At 40.6% G+C, this 19,516-nt stretch overlaps 1 protein-coding gene across 2 annotated transcripts in view; it reads right to left on the bottom strand.

Annotated features, from left to right (window-relative positions):
- Positions 1-17,582, bottom strand: part of LOC131228627 (transcriptional adapter ADA2) — a 49,798-nt gene extending 32,216 nt beyond the window's left edge. The window contains exons 1-3 of one of the 2 annotated variants that reach the window (XM_058224409.1): positions 17,242-17,582; positions 10,285-10,340; positions 9,078-9,256 (exon numbers count right to left, since the gene is read on the bottom strand). In XM_058224409.1, coding sequence (XP_058080392.1) covers positions 9,078-9,256; positions 10,285-10,340; positions 17,242-17,300 — 294 coding nt within the window. In that variant the 5' untranslated portion in view covers positions 17,301-17,582. The remainder of the gene's footprint in view (positions 1-9,077; positions 9,257-10,284; positions 10,341-17,241) is intronic. The other variant, XM_058224410.1, reaches the window with a different exon arrangement.
- Between the last annotated feature and the right edge of the window lie 1,934 nt (positions 17,583-19,516).

Below are 19,516 nucleotides of genomic sequence, written 5' to 3'. Positions count from 1 at the left end.
CAATCAAAAACAAAAACCAATCTAGAACTATATTAAGAGAAGCACAATCGCGTTATTATTCTTCAGTAAGAGCAGACGCAAACCTGGAATCAAAATGATTCATTTTCACACCCTATTGCCTATAAACTAGACTAAGTGAATTTTGAAAGTGCCATCATAGACTTTAGCAACTCCACAACCCATTGATGATTTTATCATTCCTAATTTTCCCATATATCCATCTCAACATCCATGTGACGTTCATACTCAGATCATATCTCCTAATTCTGCAACACTTCGCACCATATAGCATAGTTGTTAGTTGGTCTTATCATGGTCCTACAAAATGTTCCATTAGCACGCGATGAACACATAGCACCATAAAGAAAAATCTCCACTTTATCTATCCAACTCTACTTCTATTGGAAACATCCTCATTGATCTATCTCCCGAAAGTCCCTGGCTCTTCAGGTGAGTTGGTAGAGAAACAACCCCACGAGGGATGATCTTGGGATTCGAGTCCCACTGAACACAAATTCCAAGGCTAGCAACAAAAGAAAAATCTCTAGAAAAAAGGTATCGTGGTACCTATTTAAAAGAATAAAGGAGACATAAAGAGTTGCACTAACTATCATGGGATTAAACTTATGAGCCATGCTATGAAACTTTGGGAGAGTGATTGAGCAAAAGACTAAGGCATGAGACAAATGTATCAGAAAATCAGTTTGGTTTCATGCCTAGGAGGTCTAACACGGAAGCTATTTTCCTACTTAGACAATCAATATGAAGGATCGAACCCCTTGGGTCCGAGGTCCCTAGAGAGATAATCTGGAGGGTGTAGGGAAAGAAATGAATTTTAATAGGATATACTGACATGATTAAGGATATAAATGAGGGAGTTGTACCAAATGTGAGGAACACTAGTAGAGAGGCAATTGAGTTCCCAATTACTGTAGGCTGGCGCACCAGAATCATCATTGAGCTCGTACCTTTCTGCATTGGTTATGGATGACTTAATGAGGCATTTGCAGGAAGAGATCCCATGATCCATGTTGTTTGCAAATGACATAGTTTTGATTGACAATACGAGGGGCGAAGGGAGGGCGTAAACATAAAGCTAGAATTCTGGAGGGATGCTTAGAATCTAAAGGATTTAAAATTAATTGGACTAAAATAGAGTATATGGAATGCAATTTTAGTAACAACAGGAGTGAAAATGAGGAAGTAGCTAAGATTGTTGACCAAGACGTTTCCCAAAATGACCTGTTTTGATACCTTTGGCCAATAACCCATCAATTGAGAGATTGAGAAGGATGTTGCCCATAGAATTCAAGCGGGGTGGAAGAAATGGAGCTGTGCCTCTGGAGTGTTTAGTGATTTTTGTGTACAACTCAAACTAAAAGAGAAATTTTCTTAGTTAGCTTAGCTATATGACCAGCCATGCTTTACGGGACAGAATGTTGGGCAGTTAAGGAACAACATGTTGATAATGCGTTTGGTGGAAGGAAGGAAGGAAGATGAGGAAGGAATTAGAAATGAATGCATTCAAGGGAGCTTAGGATTAGCACCCATAGGTAATAAGATGAGGGGAGGTAGACTTTGATGGTTTGGTCATGTGCAAACTTTATTTTATTTTATTTTTTTGGAGAAGGTGGCCATTTGCCACCGACATTGTATTGACGAAACAAATGTACATCCATTCGGGCGAGGCCACGATGAACAAAAACAAAGATCGGGCGCCGACTATCATATACCGAAAGCAAAGAAACAAAGCTAGAAAAAGGAAAGTGGCCGCAGCAGGGATGGAGAGGCTGGAAGGGGGCAGCCGAAGCTACCCAATGGAGAATCGAGGGGCAGGATGGTCGGGAAGGGGGCGAGGTTACCCAACTCCTTTCTTAGTTTTGTCGTGTCTGATTTGGCCTATCCCTGCTTTGTCTAGAACAAGGGTCCCTTTTAAGAGACAGGGAAGATCTGAGGAGATGAGATACAATCTATCGGAGGTACCACTGCTGGCCAAGTTGGCAAGGCCATCTGCCACAGAGTGTCCTTCGCGGAGGGTGTGAGAGAAGCGAAGGTTAAGGGGCCAGGATAGCTGGTGGATAGATCCTAGGTGGTACCAGAGTTTCCAGCCACATGAAGAAGAAGAGCTTGAGGCCGTGTCGAATAGAGCTCAGGAGTCCATTTCAACAATAATGAATAATAGCCCCATGTCTTTGCAAAGATGGAGGCCATCAATCATGGCTCGAGCTTCCGCAAGCATGCTGGAAACCTGACCGTACCGATTGTAGAAGGTGAAAATCATATTACCCACGTGGTTGCAGCATACGCCTCCCCCTCCCCTAGCACCAGGGTTGCCCTTTGCAAATCCGTCAACGTCCAGCTTAATCCAGTTTTCAAGGGGTCTGATCCATCTGACAACAGTAGCCTTCTTGGAAGTAAAGGGGAGATAAGGAGCCGCTCTAAAACCTCTGAGGACTATCTCTTGCCATCTTGAATGATCGATGTCAAGGAGGAGAGTACCTATCTCAATGAGCCGGTTGGATATTCTGTTGATGGTGGTGTCAGCCATGAAGTTCCTGTTATTGAATCTAGCCCCATTTCTGCCAATTCAGATTTCCCAGATTATAATGGCTGGGGCCAAGCCCCAAAGAAGCCGACGCAGGGAGGATGTGGAGGCAGCTGATGTCCATTGATGAATTCTGCATTGATGAATTCTGGCGTGGACATATTGGTTCTGAATGAAGGGCATTTGGAAAAGGGAGGCAAAGTGGGTCCAAACCGAAGAAGCAATTCTGCTGGGGGAGAAGAGGTGGTCTAAATCTTCGACGTGAGGATCGGGGGGGGGGGAGTAGCATTGCTGATAGGGATGGTGTGATTGTGGCTGGAAGAAGGGATGGGGTTGGGTAGTGAGGAGAGTCTGGCAAGATGGGATGAGAGCTGGATAGATTGGGACCCAAGAAGAGGTCTGGATGGGTGAGCATGATGGGGATAGTTGTTGCAGTGGACGTTGGTCATTGCAGACAGATTCAAGCCATGAGGAAAAGCCGGATGAAGATCCTGCTGCGTGTGGGCTGTTGCAAGAGAAGAAATGTTGAGGCTGGATGGTCGGCTGATGGTGGTGGGATGCCGAGTGGACGAGGATGGGAGAACAGGCCTAAATGGATGCCCGACACTACATGCTGCATAGTTGGATGGAGAAGAGGGGCTAGGCCTTAAATGCAGGAAGCGATGAAGGAGAGGTTGTTGCAGATCAGCTGCAAGATGCTGAGCAGGAAAGTTATTGGGAGAGGGGTCAGTTTCTGCAATCAGAGGAGGAAGAAAAGGGGCCTATTAGGGGTCCAACGTAGAGGGTTGAGCAGATGACATATTAGGCTGCATGCTGGCGATGGAGGGCTGTTGATGAGTGGCTCGAGGGGAGGGATCGGTGGAGGAAGAAATCAGATGTTCACGGCAGACGCATTTGGATGCAAGGTTAATCCCAACATGCTGGACAGCAGCATCAACTAGAACTGCCATGTGCATGACCTTCCATCAAAAAATCGCAATCTTGGGAGGGATGAACTTGTTCCAGGCCCAAGGAGCCCATCTTTACTTAGGCCTTAATGCTCAGAGGTTGGCCCAGGCTGATTTGAGAGAGAATTTACCATCCGGGAGAGATTCCAACTAAGCTTGTCCATTCTATCAGATTTGACCATGTTGCAATCAATGATAGATTGGATGGCTTAAGGGGGCAAGAAATTCGCGGCTTGGGACAGGTTCCAGCTACCAGAAAATCCTAGAATTTGGAGACTAGAATATCTCTGAGCGGAGGCTGGGGAAGTGAAGTAGCCACACCGATGAGAAAGCCCTTACCTATCCAATTTTGAAGCCAAAAGAATAACATTCCCTATGTCAATTAGCCATATGGAGTTAAGGATGCAAAAATGCAAATTGTTGCGAATGTATTTCCATAGACTGTAACCATTGATCCTGCCAGGGCGGAATGAAAGGAGGGGTATACGAAGATATTTTGCTAAAATGAGCCTGGCCCATTGGGAGCTCCCCTGAAGAAGACGCCAAGCCATCTTGCAACGGAAGGCTTGCATGGCGTCACTCATTCGACAAATCCCGAGTCCACCCTCGGTAGTTGGGTAACAGATCACATTCCAGTTGACCCAATGGCAACGTTTGGATCCCTCTAAAGATCCCCAGAAGAAAGAAGTCAGGGACTTCTCTATGTGCTGGCTGGCTCTTTTTGGGATGTTGACTGCATAGAGGATATGCATAGGAATGCTAGCAAGAACATGCTGAATAAGGACCAACTTGGCGGCCTGATTAAGGAGTTTTGCCTTCCATCCAGCGATTCTATGTTCGATCTTCTGAATGAGGGGCAGCATGTGGCGAAATCGGATCCTCTTTGAGCATAGGGACACCAAGATATGTGATGGGATGGGAGGACAGCTGAAAACCTGAAATCTTCGCTAACTGTCTGCCTCTATTAGGAGGAGTCCTCTTAGGAAGGATGAAGCAGCTCTTGGAGGGGTTGACTTTCTGCCCCAACGCATTCTCGTAGGATCTGATGAAGGATAGCAGTCAACGAATTGAGGAAAGCCTATCATTCAAGAATATAATGGTGTCATCAGCAAAAAGAAGATGTGATATGATGGGACAGCTCCTTGGGAGATTGTAAGGGAGGCATCTCCTAGACCGGAAGAGGTGATTGAGGCCTCGACTGAGGAGTGAATTGGTCATGTGCAATTTAGACCAAGAACCACACCAGTTAGAAGGAGTGAATCGGTACAAGTTGAAGGCTCTAAAAGGGCAAGGGGAGGGCCCAAAAGGACGTGGATGGAGGTAGTAAAAAAAAGATATAGCCGAAGAGGCCCTATGGTCTAAGTGAAGGTAAGGCCCTTGATAGAATGAAATGGTGGAATTAGATTCATATAGCAAACCCTAATTAAATGGGATAAGGCTTAAATGATGATGATGATGATGAGAATAGAGGGGACATATGCTAAATTGGAAGTTTTGAGGAAGCTTCGGAGTCTAATGGTTAAACATTAACCAAGATCGTAGTTGTAATGCAATTTTAGTAGGGAAGGTTAAAGGCTTTAGCTAATAGCCTAATATTTATGATCAAAAGCAAATCACCCACAATCAGCAAACACCTAGGAACTAGCTAAATAAACTATAACAAGTGCAAAAAGGTTCAAGCTTAATGTCGACCCCTAATGAAGACCCATTGCTACAGGGAACTCATCTACCTCAACAAAAGACATTCACATTCTTGTAACAGCACCCTCATACACGTATTAAATGATACCAATCTCTCTTTTTGGGGCATGTTTCCTCCTCAGCACCTACCCACATGGCCTCTACCTAACTACTCAATATTTCCTTCAATCATCTAGCATTTTGATTATCTGCTAAATTTTGATGAAAAAACTGGCTAAAGAAACAGATCCAATTTCACTGAGTATCCTTCACAGCTTTATCAGGATGTCATTTGTCCTTTGTTCATGCAACCATCGCAGTAGTTCTCTACCACTCATTTAGCATTTTTTTATATCTGCAAAATTTTGTTGGAAAAAATAGCTATAGAAACTAGTTCAATTTCACGAAGCATCCTTCCCACCTCTATTGGTATGTCATTTGTCCAGCAGCCTTTTTTATTCTTTCAGAGAAAGCAACTGAAATCCAAGAGGCTTTCCTTTTTTTAATCTTGCTGGAGCTGCTTTTACTTCCCTTACCAAGCACGCAAGTCTAAGGCTCCTCCTACCTATCCCCATGCTTGAGTCTTCATTCAACAGCCGGTGATAGCCCCTCCATTACTCTATAGTGTCATTATCTTTCACCAAGCCCCTCCTGTCCTCACCTATAATGAATTTAATGCAGTTTATGTCTCTTCTTTTCATCTCCTTCATTTTTTCTCATTTCTAGGAACCTGTCTCTCAATCTTTAGTGCTTAAACTATTGTTAGAATTTGCCATATAATTTACAATGCTTAAACTATTGTTACAATTTGCCATATAACCTACAATGCTTAAACTATTGTTACAATTTGCCATATAACTTACAGCAACTCTCTCTCTCTCTCTCTCTCTCTCTCTCTCTCTCTCTCTCTCTCTCTCTCTCTCTCTCTCTCTCTCTCTCTCTCTCTCTCTCTCTCTCTCTCTCTCTCTCGGCTAGCTTCATGCAGCAATCGGCGAGACAAGGTCGTCAGGAAAGGCAGCCACGGCTGAGAATGATAAACTTCTGATCGGTTTCTATGAGAACAGTTTCAGACTAGCTACCAAACAAGAGGAGAAAATTCAATGTGCACTAGACGCCATTAAACATGGAAATGAATCGCTTATCCCTTTGATGATTCCTTGAGAGATAATCCTAACAGCGAAAGTGCTCTGCAATGCCGAGGCCTGTTGCCATTGTCAACTGCCCTCTTCCCACCATTAACGTGGAGGTTTTCCAGCGAGGCTCCATAGAAGAGAACGAAGTATGGAAATCGTCAAAAGCTTGCCCGGTAAAATGGTGGTTCCACCTCCTCGCAGTCTGCGGATATCCCTGTTTGCAGAGCATCAGCTGCAAAAGGGATGACAGCCATTACTGAGAAAGTCCCCTCCAGTCGCAGCATCCCTCTAGTGTTGTGTTGTTGTGACCAGCCGGAAATGCTGTAGTTGAAATGGTGGTTTCTAAAAATGTGTTGTTGTCTGTTTCGTCGTCGCCTGCAAAAGCTGTTGGAGTTGCTGGAATGTCAGGAGGAGCTGCCAGAAATACCTCTTCTCTGTCGCCGGATCTCTCCACCTCAGATATCAAACCCACCCCAACGATTAAAAAAAAATAAAATGTGACCGTTAGGAAACAAGCAGCAGTTAAGAACATTTCAAAGCTTGGGTCCAATGGGCCTCCACCTGCTAGTTTCTCAGGTGGCAACGTGATTTGGGTCCAATCCTGTTGGGCTAATTAGGGGCCCTGCTGGGGATGCTAGGCCTGGTGTTGCTAGGTCCAAGGTTATGGGCCTAGGGCAGTTGGGCTTGCAGGACCAGCCCAAGTGTTAAATGGGCACGCATCTGATAAGTATGGCTTGAGGAGTGCCATGCAGCTGAGTTGATATAGGCCAAGCCACATCACCTAGACCCAAGACCCATGAGCCAGGGCTAGATCCATTAGGCCCAAACTCACACCCCACAGTTGGCCCATCAACAAGGAGGCCCAAGCCTCCTAATTAGTCAGCATAATGCAATCAACCAGCTCTGTAATAAAATCTCATTAGATCTTTTTATCTATTTAGCATCTGTCTTTGATTAGCCTTTTATTTTTGTGATAAATCCTTAGATAAAGGCACTTCTGAATTCAATAAAAAAAATTCAAGGTTTTATTCTCTACTTTAGTTGTTGTTCTTACGTTAAGCTTTGCTTGGAGGTGCCTATATTTGGGCAGATCTTTCTTATTAGTCTATTGCACCAACAACAATAGCTAGATTAAAGTCTTGGATCAACAACAATCATATTATTCTGCTTCGAAGTTCTTAAATCATCAAATATGTATCTTTTCTTTAGTTTCTTCATTGCATCTATTCCTCCTCCCGGGGGGCATGGGTATAGGCATGATGGACATTGGTGGATAACCTAGCCCATTGGCACCCCTAATTATGGACTGTATCTTGCCGTGTCGACGAAAATTCTCTTCCTTGATAGCCATCTATGATGTATATCGGCCACTACTCTCTGCTTCGTCCTTCTACTTGAATCATACAAAGGCGAGACTACCTTTATGGCATGGAATCACCACCTTCGTGACCAATCCCAACTTTCCGAAGTGATGCCGAAAGTTTGTCACAAACCATTCCTCAAGAAAATGACTGATGAACAATGTAACATCCCTCTCCACTTCAATGGATGTTAGAATCTGGTGTGCCTTCGTTTTCCTAGCCACCATGCTCCAACCTAGGTTCTTGCCTACGATCCGAATTGCCTCCTCTGATCCTTTCCTTCTCGTATTCTTGTTTTCTCCCTCTTCCATCCTCTTTTACGTTTTTCTCTGTCACTTTTATGTATTAATAAAGATGTTATAGTAATTGGTGATCAAAGAGCCATGCATCAATAGGGACAAGACAACAAGATCACAATCCTACATTGATGATAACCACAGTGAAACTTGATGGCAAGAATTACTTGTTGCACCAAATAAGCTTCTGTTTTTAAGGATTTGATACCACAAATCTCATTCAAAAAGCACGGTTGGCAGATGCAAATTTAATGGTAAAACCAAAAATCTAATTTATTTTTATTTTATTTTTTTGAAAGATAATTTCAAATGTCAGTAGTGGGATTTATCGACAACTAAGAAAATTCAGAAACGATGACTAGTTCAGAAACGACAACTAGTTCAGAAACGACAACTAAGAAAATTCCTCAACAACCTAAAAAACTCAGCTAATGTTTTATGGTTGATAGGATTTCTTGTTTTCCTTTCTTTTCTTTATAGGTGACATTATTTTATTCAGAAGGAACCAAGAGATGCCAAAAAAAAAAAAAAAAAATGGTTTGGATGATGGATCCTCACATGGTCCCAACAACCAAAAGGCTGAAAGGGTAAAGGAGAAAAATACAAGAGGCAAATAGCCTATACCGAATACCCAAAACAAAACATAGATGATTAACTCTCTAAATACATCAGTGTCCAAACCAACTTCAGCAAATCATGGACACTACATGACCCAACTGCTCGTGAATGTACTAACAAGCACGCACAGACCTCACAAACTCCTACATTTATAATGCACCGCCACGCACCTCACTAATTCTTATAACTTCATTTATAGATAGCAAAGAATCAATTCAGGCTGGGGGAAAAAAAAAAAACAGCGAGTATCCTGTATAGCTGCCAAGGACCAACATTCTAAGCCTTATCATGCCAAGCATATCTAGAGACAAACTCCATTAGAAAGTCAGAGTCTCAAAAGATTTAACTCCTAATGACACGAGCAGCACCATATTAACAGCTAATTGCAGACCATGCAAGGATAAAATTTATTTATACTTCCACACCAATACAGGATGATGGCAGAATGAGGCTAAAGATGTAATAAGAAAATTAAGTTTTCACTAGTGGCACCATACCATAACCCTATAATGGTGAATACTTTTATGAGGTGTAACTTCAGCTCCCACTGAAAAGCACTCCACACACAGGTCGAAATCAGGACATTTTGCACACTTAATACGTATCTTCCCAGAGATGTCCTTGTTGCAGTAATTGCAGTGATACAAAGCCCTTTTGCCGTCATTTGTTCCTTGACCTGCCTCAAACAAAGAGTTAGAGTTATTGATGGAGAAGGACACCATTCATTGTGGTTGTAAAGACAGTAAAATATAACTTTTTAAATCACCAAATGGCACTCAAAATGTCATATCAATTTCAGACATTGGAAAAATAGCTGCACACTCCTCAAAGGGTACTCGCAGTTCTACTGAATCTGTTTCTAGTTCATGGATAAAAAAATAATTCTGTCACTCAAGGATCAGAAAATGTAAAACCAGGATCAATGGTGGAAATAGAGCAGGGTATGCATTTGAAGGAAATCAGATCTCTCTGTGATGAGTTATAGGGATTAGGTATTAGCCAGATAGTTCGCAGAGGGCACAATTCAAAACATGTTATGCACATGGTTCCATGATCCAAAGGTACTGATCTAATGAGCCCACAGTGAGAAGGGATGCCCCAAAATTCACCAGATCGGAATATAATAATATTGGCCTATTTTCCACTCTATGTGGACGGCTGCTGTAACTCGTTTCTTTTTCATCTATTTATTGACCAGCAGACAAAATGGTAGGATCTTTGAGTCCAGATATTGATGAGCAGCCTCATGATGGGGCATATCCAATAGACAATTTAGATCACCTGAGCATGGCCCTCCATGGACAGAATAGTGAACCTCCACAAACGAAAGTAAATTTCCTACAACACCTGTTCAGGGATCCTGTGTAACGAAAAAACTGTGAGGCCCACCATGATGTCTGTGTAACATCTACTCCGTCCATCAGTTACACTAGCTCATTTTAGGACGTGAAACCAAAGATCAGGCAGATCCAAACTCACAGACTATTTTTTTCTTATTATATGCATTTGTACTCACGTGTAAACATCCTCAATCTTATAATGCTGAAAGGTTGCAGAAATGATAATTGGTCTAGAAGACAGCCATTTCAAACTTCCAAGAGAGCTAATATTGTTTTTAAGTGAAAAAAAAAAAAAAAAGTTTATGCTGTAATTAGTCACATTAGCATGAGATTTCACCTCACATACATCTCAGTGGTAACTTACCTGTTGATAGTGTCTCTAAATTCTCTCCACTGTTAGGAACCCTTCTCCTCTTTGTTCTACAAAAAGACAGGAAGCATTTTGAATTTCAGATCAAGACCATATTTAGAGAACTAAAGTGCCCAAATGAAAATTTTGTTGGAAGAAGCGAATAATTTGTTTACATTCGCAACAAAATGCAACATACCTATGTAATCAAACCAAAAAGGAAAACAATATATATATATATAACATCATCATCACTGCCATTATAGCCTTGTCCTAGCCGTTTCTTGAATCAGAAGAAGACTATTCCCAAGCCCAATAAATATCAACAGAAGGAGAATTGGCATGGGCTCCACCAAAACTCAATCGAATATGCACATTTAGCCAATTAAACTGCAACTAATATGTATAAATGAAATTGATAGGTTAAGTTTCACACCATGTACTTAATTCTCCAAAAGACAATAGTAAAATTGTAGTTAAAAACAATGTTTTAAATATAGAAGATATTGGCCGATATATCCCATGATATATCTTGTAACCCACCTGTGCAATACAAAATGCACAAGTACCACTGATATATCCCACATGTTTGATCCAGTGAGCATTTTCAATTTCCAATCCCTTTTTTTGTTGCAATTATGTTAAATCAATGTCAAATGGTTACAAATCCATTGGTTCTTCTTGTTTTGCATGACAAATCATGGAGTTGGAGCTTTAATTTCGATATCCATTGGTTCCTCATGTTTTTTTTTTAGAGGTAACAAAAAAATTATATAAAACACTCGCCAAAGGCAGGAAAGAATACAAACAAAAACAAAGAGACAAACAAGGGAAAACTATTTCAGAAGATTAAACAACTGAAGCCCAATCATACACATATCCCTTAATAATGCCCACCACCCTTTCAACAGAGGAGAGCTCATTCCTGAAACACCACCCATTTTGTTCTTTCCAGATAGCCGAAAGAATGGCCATAAGGAGAACCCTCCACTCCATTTTCTCATCTTTCCTTCCACTCCTCCCATGCCAAGCCCATAAAAGAGCTTTCACCGAAACCAACATAACCCAATGTCTATTGGACGACCTGAGGAAGTACTCCCATATCTTCTATGCAAAGGAACAATGAATAAAAAGATGATCGATCGATTCTGCATTCTCCATACACATGAGGCTGATGTTTGGGAGAATGAGAGACCTCCACCATAGGTTGTCAACAGTCAGAACTATTTTCCTAGCCACAAGCCACATGAAGACAACCACCCGAGGCGGAGCCCCATAAAACCAGTGATGGAAAGGGTGAGCGAGCTGGGGATGTCCTCCTGAGAGAATTGAGAAGGAGCGCACAAAGAATCTTTCGGAGTTATTGAGCTGAGCAGATCATAAAATCCTCTTCTTCATTCGAAGGGGAAACACTGCTGAGGAGTTCCAAAGTTGCACTAATTCCGCAAACTCTATGTCTGACACGTTCCTTTGGAAAGAAGGATTCCACACTATTGAGTTGCCACAAAAAGAGTAGCACCTCTGGACAGTGACAAAGCGATCTGAGGCTAACATTGCAATTCTAGGAAACCGAACTTGGAACAACTTATGCCCACACCACACATCCACCCAGAATAGAATACTCTTCTCGTCTCCAAGACTGAAAGCAACACCCTGCCGAAATAGATACTCAGAAGCCACTATCGCCTTCCAAATCACCGATGCCCTATAAAGGGAGGAAGACTTAATCATCTAAACCCCCCTCCCACCTTCCATACTTGCTAACAATAACATCTAACCAAAGCCCTTTCAAATCGGTTCCCAATTTTCACTGCCATTTACCAAGAAGCGCATTATTGAACATACCCAAATCTTTAAGCACTGCTCCCCCTTTTGAAATAGGTTTGCAAACCTACCCCCATTTTAGGAGATGGAATTTGTGACCCTCAAAGGCCCCTCTCCAAAAGAAGACCCTTCTCATCTTTTCGATTCTATCAAGCACCGACTTAGGACATTTGAAGAGCGACAAAAAATATAAACTGGCATATTGGAGAAGAAAGTTTTCAAGAGGGTTAACTGATCGCCATAAGATAGGGTTCAACGCTTCCAAGTACTAAGCTTCTGCTCAATTCTCTCAATAACCATGTCTCAAAGATGCTTGGTTGGCTCACATATGCAAAGAGGGAGACCCAAGTGGGAGGATGGAAAAGAGCCTGCTTTACAACAAAAAACGGTAGCCAACAGTCGTAATTCCTCATCTGAGACATGAATCCGAAGCATCTCACTTTTAGCCTCATTGATCTTGAGCCCTAATATAGCTTTAAAGCAAACCAAAATCTTACGTAAATTATCCACTGATGTTGAATCTGCATCACAAAAAAGTAGTGACGTCCGCATACTAAAGGTGACTAACTTAAATGGCGTTCTCAACAACTTTGCAACCTGAAATAAGACCATTAACCTCCCCCTCTGTGAAGCATTTTGTCACGCCCCGCACTTCAGATACAGAGTGTGCACCCTCATACCCGAGTTACGATCCATGACTCGAACATTAAGTGTACCTAAATTCATCCATCATATATTGCTAAGAGGCACAATTATATGTATTCTAGATTGTCATCACATCAACATTCACATGCTTAACCATCCTACTTGATCTAACAATACTTCATCCAAAACATTCACATTCATAAGATAAATTCCTAACAACAACCTAAGTCCACCCATTTGGGACTTTATTCCACTAAATGATCAATCATTGTCTAACAATGTTATAAATATAAACATAATTCAAATCAAACGGTTAACATGAATGAAAATTAAACTGCCTAACATAAATCTCAAAAAAATCTATTCATTCGCCTAATGCAGCGAGCTCGTCTTCTGCCAAGTACAGCCATTGTTCCTGAGTTTCATCCACCAACCCGACCTCATTTTCTGGACCTGATTAGATCGTCCTGCATCATCTGTCTTTGTATGGTTGTTTAATCCACAACGTTAGCTAGCCAGACTAGTGAGTAAACCCAGCATGGTTCATATGTAGCACAATATAAGATAATACAAACAATAAGGATATGTGGTATGAGCATGAATGTAGAGATGTCATAATACGCATTTCAAGTGGGATGATCGTCCACTTGCTTAGGTTGGATATTCGTCAACCCGTAATCATACCCATCATTCATCCACCTAGACATCCACCTAGGTAGGCATGGGTAATACATTTATCTACTCCATGAATAGGCTTTCACTTATGTGGCTTATGAATGTGGAGGAGTTAGTTAATCTATGAGTAGGCTTTCACTTACACCATGCAGAAGGAATTTAATTGACGAAGAGGTGGAGTTAGTTAATTTGTTGTCCCTTATTGCTCAGGTGAGGCCTGTATCATCATAATTGGATTCGATGGTGTGGCTGAAAGAGAGATCCGGAAAATTTTCCGTTAGATCCTTCCATAAGTTTTTGGAGGGGGGGTGTTACAAGCAATGGGATAAGTCTGTCAACTTTTGTTCAACGGTATGGAGCGCCTTCAAAGGTGGTGGCTTTTGCATGGCTAGTAGGGTGTAGCAAGGTTCTTACAGTTGACAATCTTAGGAAAATGAAGATGATTCTTCAGAATGTTTGTGTTATTTGCTATCAAGAGGAGGAGTTGGTGGATCAAGTCTTCATTCATTGTGCTTTTACAAGGCAATTGTGGCAAGAGTTCTTCAGACTTTGTGGCATTTTGTGGGTTTCCCCAAAGTCCATTAATGAGTTTTTCCTTGTGTGGCACGAAAGAATGCACTCGAATGCAAGTCACAAAGTATGGCGGCTAGCGATGTTGGCCAGTATTTGGTTCCTATGGAGGGAATGGAATAATAGAGTTTTTAGGAATCATGAGGGGCAAGTATGGGAAGTGTTCGAGAAAGCAAAATGGGATGTAATAGAATGGGCAGTGGCCTCGAAGGCGGTAGTTCAGTTTCCGGAAATATGGGCTGAGCTATAAGGGACTTTTGGGTTGTTGTATGGTTCTTTGTTTTTTGTATATTCTGGTTGCGGCCTTTTTCTTAATTCAATTTCTCATCGTTCCAAAAAAAAAATCCATCTTCGACCTCTCCCATCCACCCACCATTGGGAGCTCCTTAAAGCATCAAACAGCAGAGTCACATATAATTGCTTTTCCTTCCACTCTTTCCCACCCACCACTAGTTTGTGACTTATTTGCATCTTTCTTTACTAATCACAAGGAAATAGTTTGTATTTTTGTCCCTTTCTTTTAACCACAATGCTAGCAACCTTTGTCTACATTAAGTTTCCTCTTCCTTTGCCTTCTTTTTGAATCACCCATGACCTCATTTGGTGATAATCTAGCAACTATGAACATCAGTTTAGCCCACTCTACCATGAAAGAATAAAGCACGCAGGTGGGTTGTCATTTTGTGAGAGAGAAGGTGGCGCATAACGTACTGACAAAAAGAATTTAGTTCATAATGAGATATGCATTGTGTCAGCTAAATCTGAGGATCAGCTTGCTGATTTATTTATTAATGCTAAGGGAACTAGTCGTTATAGTATCTTTTGGGCAAGCTGCGCATATGTGACATGTATTCTCCAACTTTACAGGTAGAATTACTTTGTTAATGTTAACAACTGGAATGTGTAGTATAGTGGTGTTTTATGGCCACACTGTTTGTTTTTTTTTTGTCCTTTCTTCATATTTTACCCCATTAAGGGTATTTGTGTAGTTTGTCAGATTAATGAAACGAAGCTAGGGTCAGTGGTTGCTAGTCACATGACTACAACTAGAATCTCACTCTCTTTCCTACACATCCTTTCTTTTCTTAATAAGTATCATTATAATTGGCCATACTCTTCCATAACTATGAACACAACTAAAACTCATAATTTCATCAAATCAAAATCGAAAAGATCACATTAAAATAGTTAAACCACCCAATTGAAAGTTGAAACCTTAATATATACAAGGTGAAAATAAATAACAACTTTCACCAGTATAATAACTAAGGTAACCAAAATAACAAACATAGAATCACAATCAACCAAAAAACAAAAACTTCGAAAATAGGCAAAAAAAAAAAAAAAAAAAAAACCATGAATTCCTCCACATGACCTATGGTTTAACTGAGGATATGGTCCTTAACAAGGTGGAATGTCATAATAGGATTCATGTGGCCGACCCAATTAGTTGAGATAAGGCTTAGATGATCGTGATGATCCCTTCCACAACTAAAAACTCCATTCATGAGAAGGAAAAGACCACATATAAAGACTAACTAAATTCAAGCCGAGAACTCATAACTCTGTCAAGGAAAAATGGTAGATATCATACATATATTAGAACCTCTGACAAATTTCAGGTGGAATTATTGAAGCAAGATCGTATGTTGACTTCTAGAAATGAGTTTAAATTATTTTAACCCGTCGTCCAAAGGGGCCCTTAGCATTTCCAACAAAAATATAATTGCAAAATCATAATAAAATGACAAATTTAAACCCAATTTCCAAAACACTCCAATGATTACTTTAACATGATAAGGAATTTTGCCACATGCGAGCAAAGTACCACAGATCATACTCATACACAAATCCGGCATGCATGTGGCATTCACGCGTGTCAATCCAGAGTTCCAGACCATCAATAGCCTGATATGGATGATGCATAGCCAAAAAGTTACATCGATCAATGATCCTAGCCATATGACAGAGGCCATCATATGGTCATTAAAAAGAGATTGGACAGTCTGAAATCAGTGGGAAAAATAGATAATTGGGATATCTGATCACTGTCAGTGTGGCCATGCCCATCCATAGTGGGGGCCATTATATAGATACTCTAGATTGACTTACATGTGAGCCATCTATACAGTGGACTGTTTGCACAAGGAATTATACCATACTTCAGCAGAGTGTGGTGTATAGTATACATGCACACGTCCACTGTGCATGGGGCATGCATGTGTCCAACCCAGATCACCCAGCAATTGAGGCCTGCTGCAAGTGGGGCATAGCCAATAAATCAACTGCTCAAGTGATCCTAACAGTTCAATTGTTCCATTTGAACTTGGACCATCACCATCTCCTTTCCAACCTTCCATTTGACGGCCACTGATCAGAAGGCCCCAATCCTCGATCAGTGTGATTTCTGGCCCGTGCACAATCCGCAACAGAGCCCATATTTTAACATGAATCCATTCCCAAATTCAAGGAAGCGGATTGCGTACTGAGTAACTCAGTACGGTAAGCGTACTGAGTAAACTCTGTGGGGTCCACCGTGATTTACATATTTTATCTACTCCGTCCATCCATTTTAACAGATAATTATATGGCTTGATCCCAAAAATGAGATATATCCAAATCTCAAGTAGACCTCACCACGGGAAATAGTGTGAATTGAAATTCTACCGTTGAAAATTTCTTGAGGCCCCCAGAAGTTTTGGATCATGCTGATATTTGTGTTTTCCCTTCATCCATGTCTGTGTAATCTTATGAACAGGTTGGATGACAAATAAACATCACTGTGGGCCCTAGCAAGGTTTCAACAGTGGAAGTCATTATTCGCATTGTTTCCTTTAGTGTGGTCCACTTAAGCTTTGGGAATACTTCTATTTTAGAATCAACCACTAAAATGATCTGGTAAAACGGATGGACAGCGTGGATAACTCACATACATTCATGGTAGGCCCAACTGAGTTTACTCAGTACGATAAAAGTGTACTGAGTAACTCAGTACCCAATCCTATTACCAAATTCAAAATCCCATCAAACCAAATCAGGAAATCCACATTTTAGTAACTAACTGAACTGCCCAACTGAAATTTCCACAACAATTCAACGAAATTCAACAAATATAAAATCAAACTCCTCAGAAAAACAACTTAAAATCTTCACAAAACATAAATTCAACAGCCCATGAACCAAAAGCGCAAAAACGGAAGGTAAAAAATAAAAAAAAATAAAAAAGCAGCAGCAGAAGAGAGAGTGCGAAAAATCGACCTTTGATTTGGATCATCGTCTGCTGCAGAAGAGCTATGAACTACACGAGATCGCCCCATTGCTGATATGCAGATCGAAAGATTTTCCAGTGACAGAAACACATACCCTAGCTAGGGCATTGGATTTAAGGAGAGAGAGATGCTAACGGAAACCCTAGGTTTCTATAACTGTCACTTTGTCAGTCTGGTATCGGACACGTTCCCCTTCCGTTGCGTATAATATACGATCTGAGTACGTACGCATACGGTTTTTTCTCTGTCAGAAAACCCGAGTCTGAGTGTAAAAGCTCGTGGATTCTCTGAATAGGGACACCGTTTTGGTTTTGGGGGTTCGTGGAGTACACGGCGTGAGCTTTTACACTGTTTACTCAAGTTTCTACTTCCGACATAATCAGGGCCGTTGATATTGTTATTACTGTCCACAGGTATCTTCTAGATTAGAAGTTTACGTGTGAAAGTATTTGGGTTTTCTTTTATTGAATATGAACCGTTGATTTTTTCCCTATCTACCGTCTATTTCTTAAAATATATATATATATAGTAGGATGGACTTATCTATGCGAGAGTTTTTACGTACATGGTCCATCTACCGTGGGATATGGCATGCTAGTGGTACGGATTTTCCGAAACTGGGCTCCATTTTCCAATATTGAGAATTCGATTGTACATCACAAATCACACGCTCCCGTAGCATGGAATCCTTGTTTGGAGAGTTTGGATGGGTATAGCTGCCCGTAATCAAATTATAAGTTATAATTCAATTTCTGTAATCTAATATATAAGAAAATGTCATGTTTTATACTCAAGCAATGGTTATAATTTTTGAAAATTTTCAAAGTATGATGAATTATAGATCATTTTTAACTACCATGAATTAAAATGAAAGGAAAAAAAAAAAAAAAACAAACAAACATTTTTTCTTTATTGGTTATTATTGTTATGGTTGAAACTTTTCACACGTTGATGCTATGCTATCAAATCTTAATATTGTGTTTGAATTAGTGGGCTTCCTTTCGTGTCCCGTCAAATAATTTATTTATCATAAAAATTGATTACTGGCTTTATTATGTTAGGTTTATTTTAATGAGCTATTTTATACAAAAAAAATTATATGTCGTTTAATTATTTAAAATGTATTGTAAGTGAATACTTTTACATGTTGTAAACATATTTTAAATTATTCAAATACAAATAATTGTTTCCCTATAGTCATTACAACTTAAAGCCAAAATGTAAACCTTTTATACCTGTATAGCGATTACAACTTACTGGCTTTGCCGGCATCCAAATAGCCCCTAACTGCATCGTAGTTTTAGGAACTTTTTTCTGACACGTGAAGAAAGATTTCGAATAATCTGAGCCATTCATATGTTGGAAATCATAGTAGATATCAGCAACAGCACGTTAACAGTATGATTAGGCTCCTCTCATTGGTGGAATATTCCATATGATAACAGTACTCGTGGTGACAACCAGGGAATGAACGGATCCCAAATATGGGCTGGGGCACTTCGAATGGTAAAAATGCCCCCAAAGGGTATAATTTTGGATGGTGCTGTAGAGTAGAAAACTAGCCCACAAACCCAGCCGATTTGGTCAGTAGGAGTAACACGGAGTTCAGTCAGGCTGTCACCATGGGGGCCAACATAATGTATTTGATGTATATCCATGCGTCTATTGACTTTGAAAGTTTATTTTAGAGCATGGCCCAAAAAAAAAAAAGCAGATAAAAATCTCAGTGGAACACACCTCAGAAAATAGTGGTGATGTAATGTTTATTTTCGATCAAACCTGTTTACAAGGTAATAATAAAGGCATGCCGGAGGAAAACATGAATATTAGTTAGATCCAAAACTTTTGTACCCCACAAATTTTTTTTGTTTTGTTTTTAACAAAGACTCACAGTCCACACACACTCATGCGTTCACACTCCACAAAGTATTTGAGCCTATGACCACTAGTTGAATCTTCTGAGGGTTTACCATTAAGGCATGAGTAAGGACCCTAGCCCACAAAAAGCTTTTAATAGTCAATCTGCTATTTATTGTGTAATGGTCGACTTGAGAGTTAGCTCTATTTCATTTTGGGCATAGGAAAAATGGATGGCATTGATACATTACACATACATCGAGGTGGGGAGCACGGGCATGGCCTGACTGAACTTTGGTGTTCTCCCAACATGATGAAATCTCCTCCGGAGTTCTGGGGTTTAACTTGGTTGGGACTCAGTGTTGTTGATGTCTTAGATCTATAAACAACAAGGTCTGTCGATGCCA

Source organism: Magnolia sinica, chromosome 16, assembly GCF_029962835.1.
Source record: "Magnolia sinica isolate HGM2019 chromosome 16, MsV1, whole genome shotgun sequence".
Taxonomy (NCBI): Eukaryota; Viridiplantae; Streptophyta; class Magnoliopsida; order Magnoliales; family Magnoliaceae; genus Magnolia; species Magnolia sinica.
The sequence above is the reverse complement of the archived record's forward strand: the minus strand, read 5'-3'. Positions and strand labels throughout refer to the sequence as shown.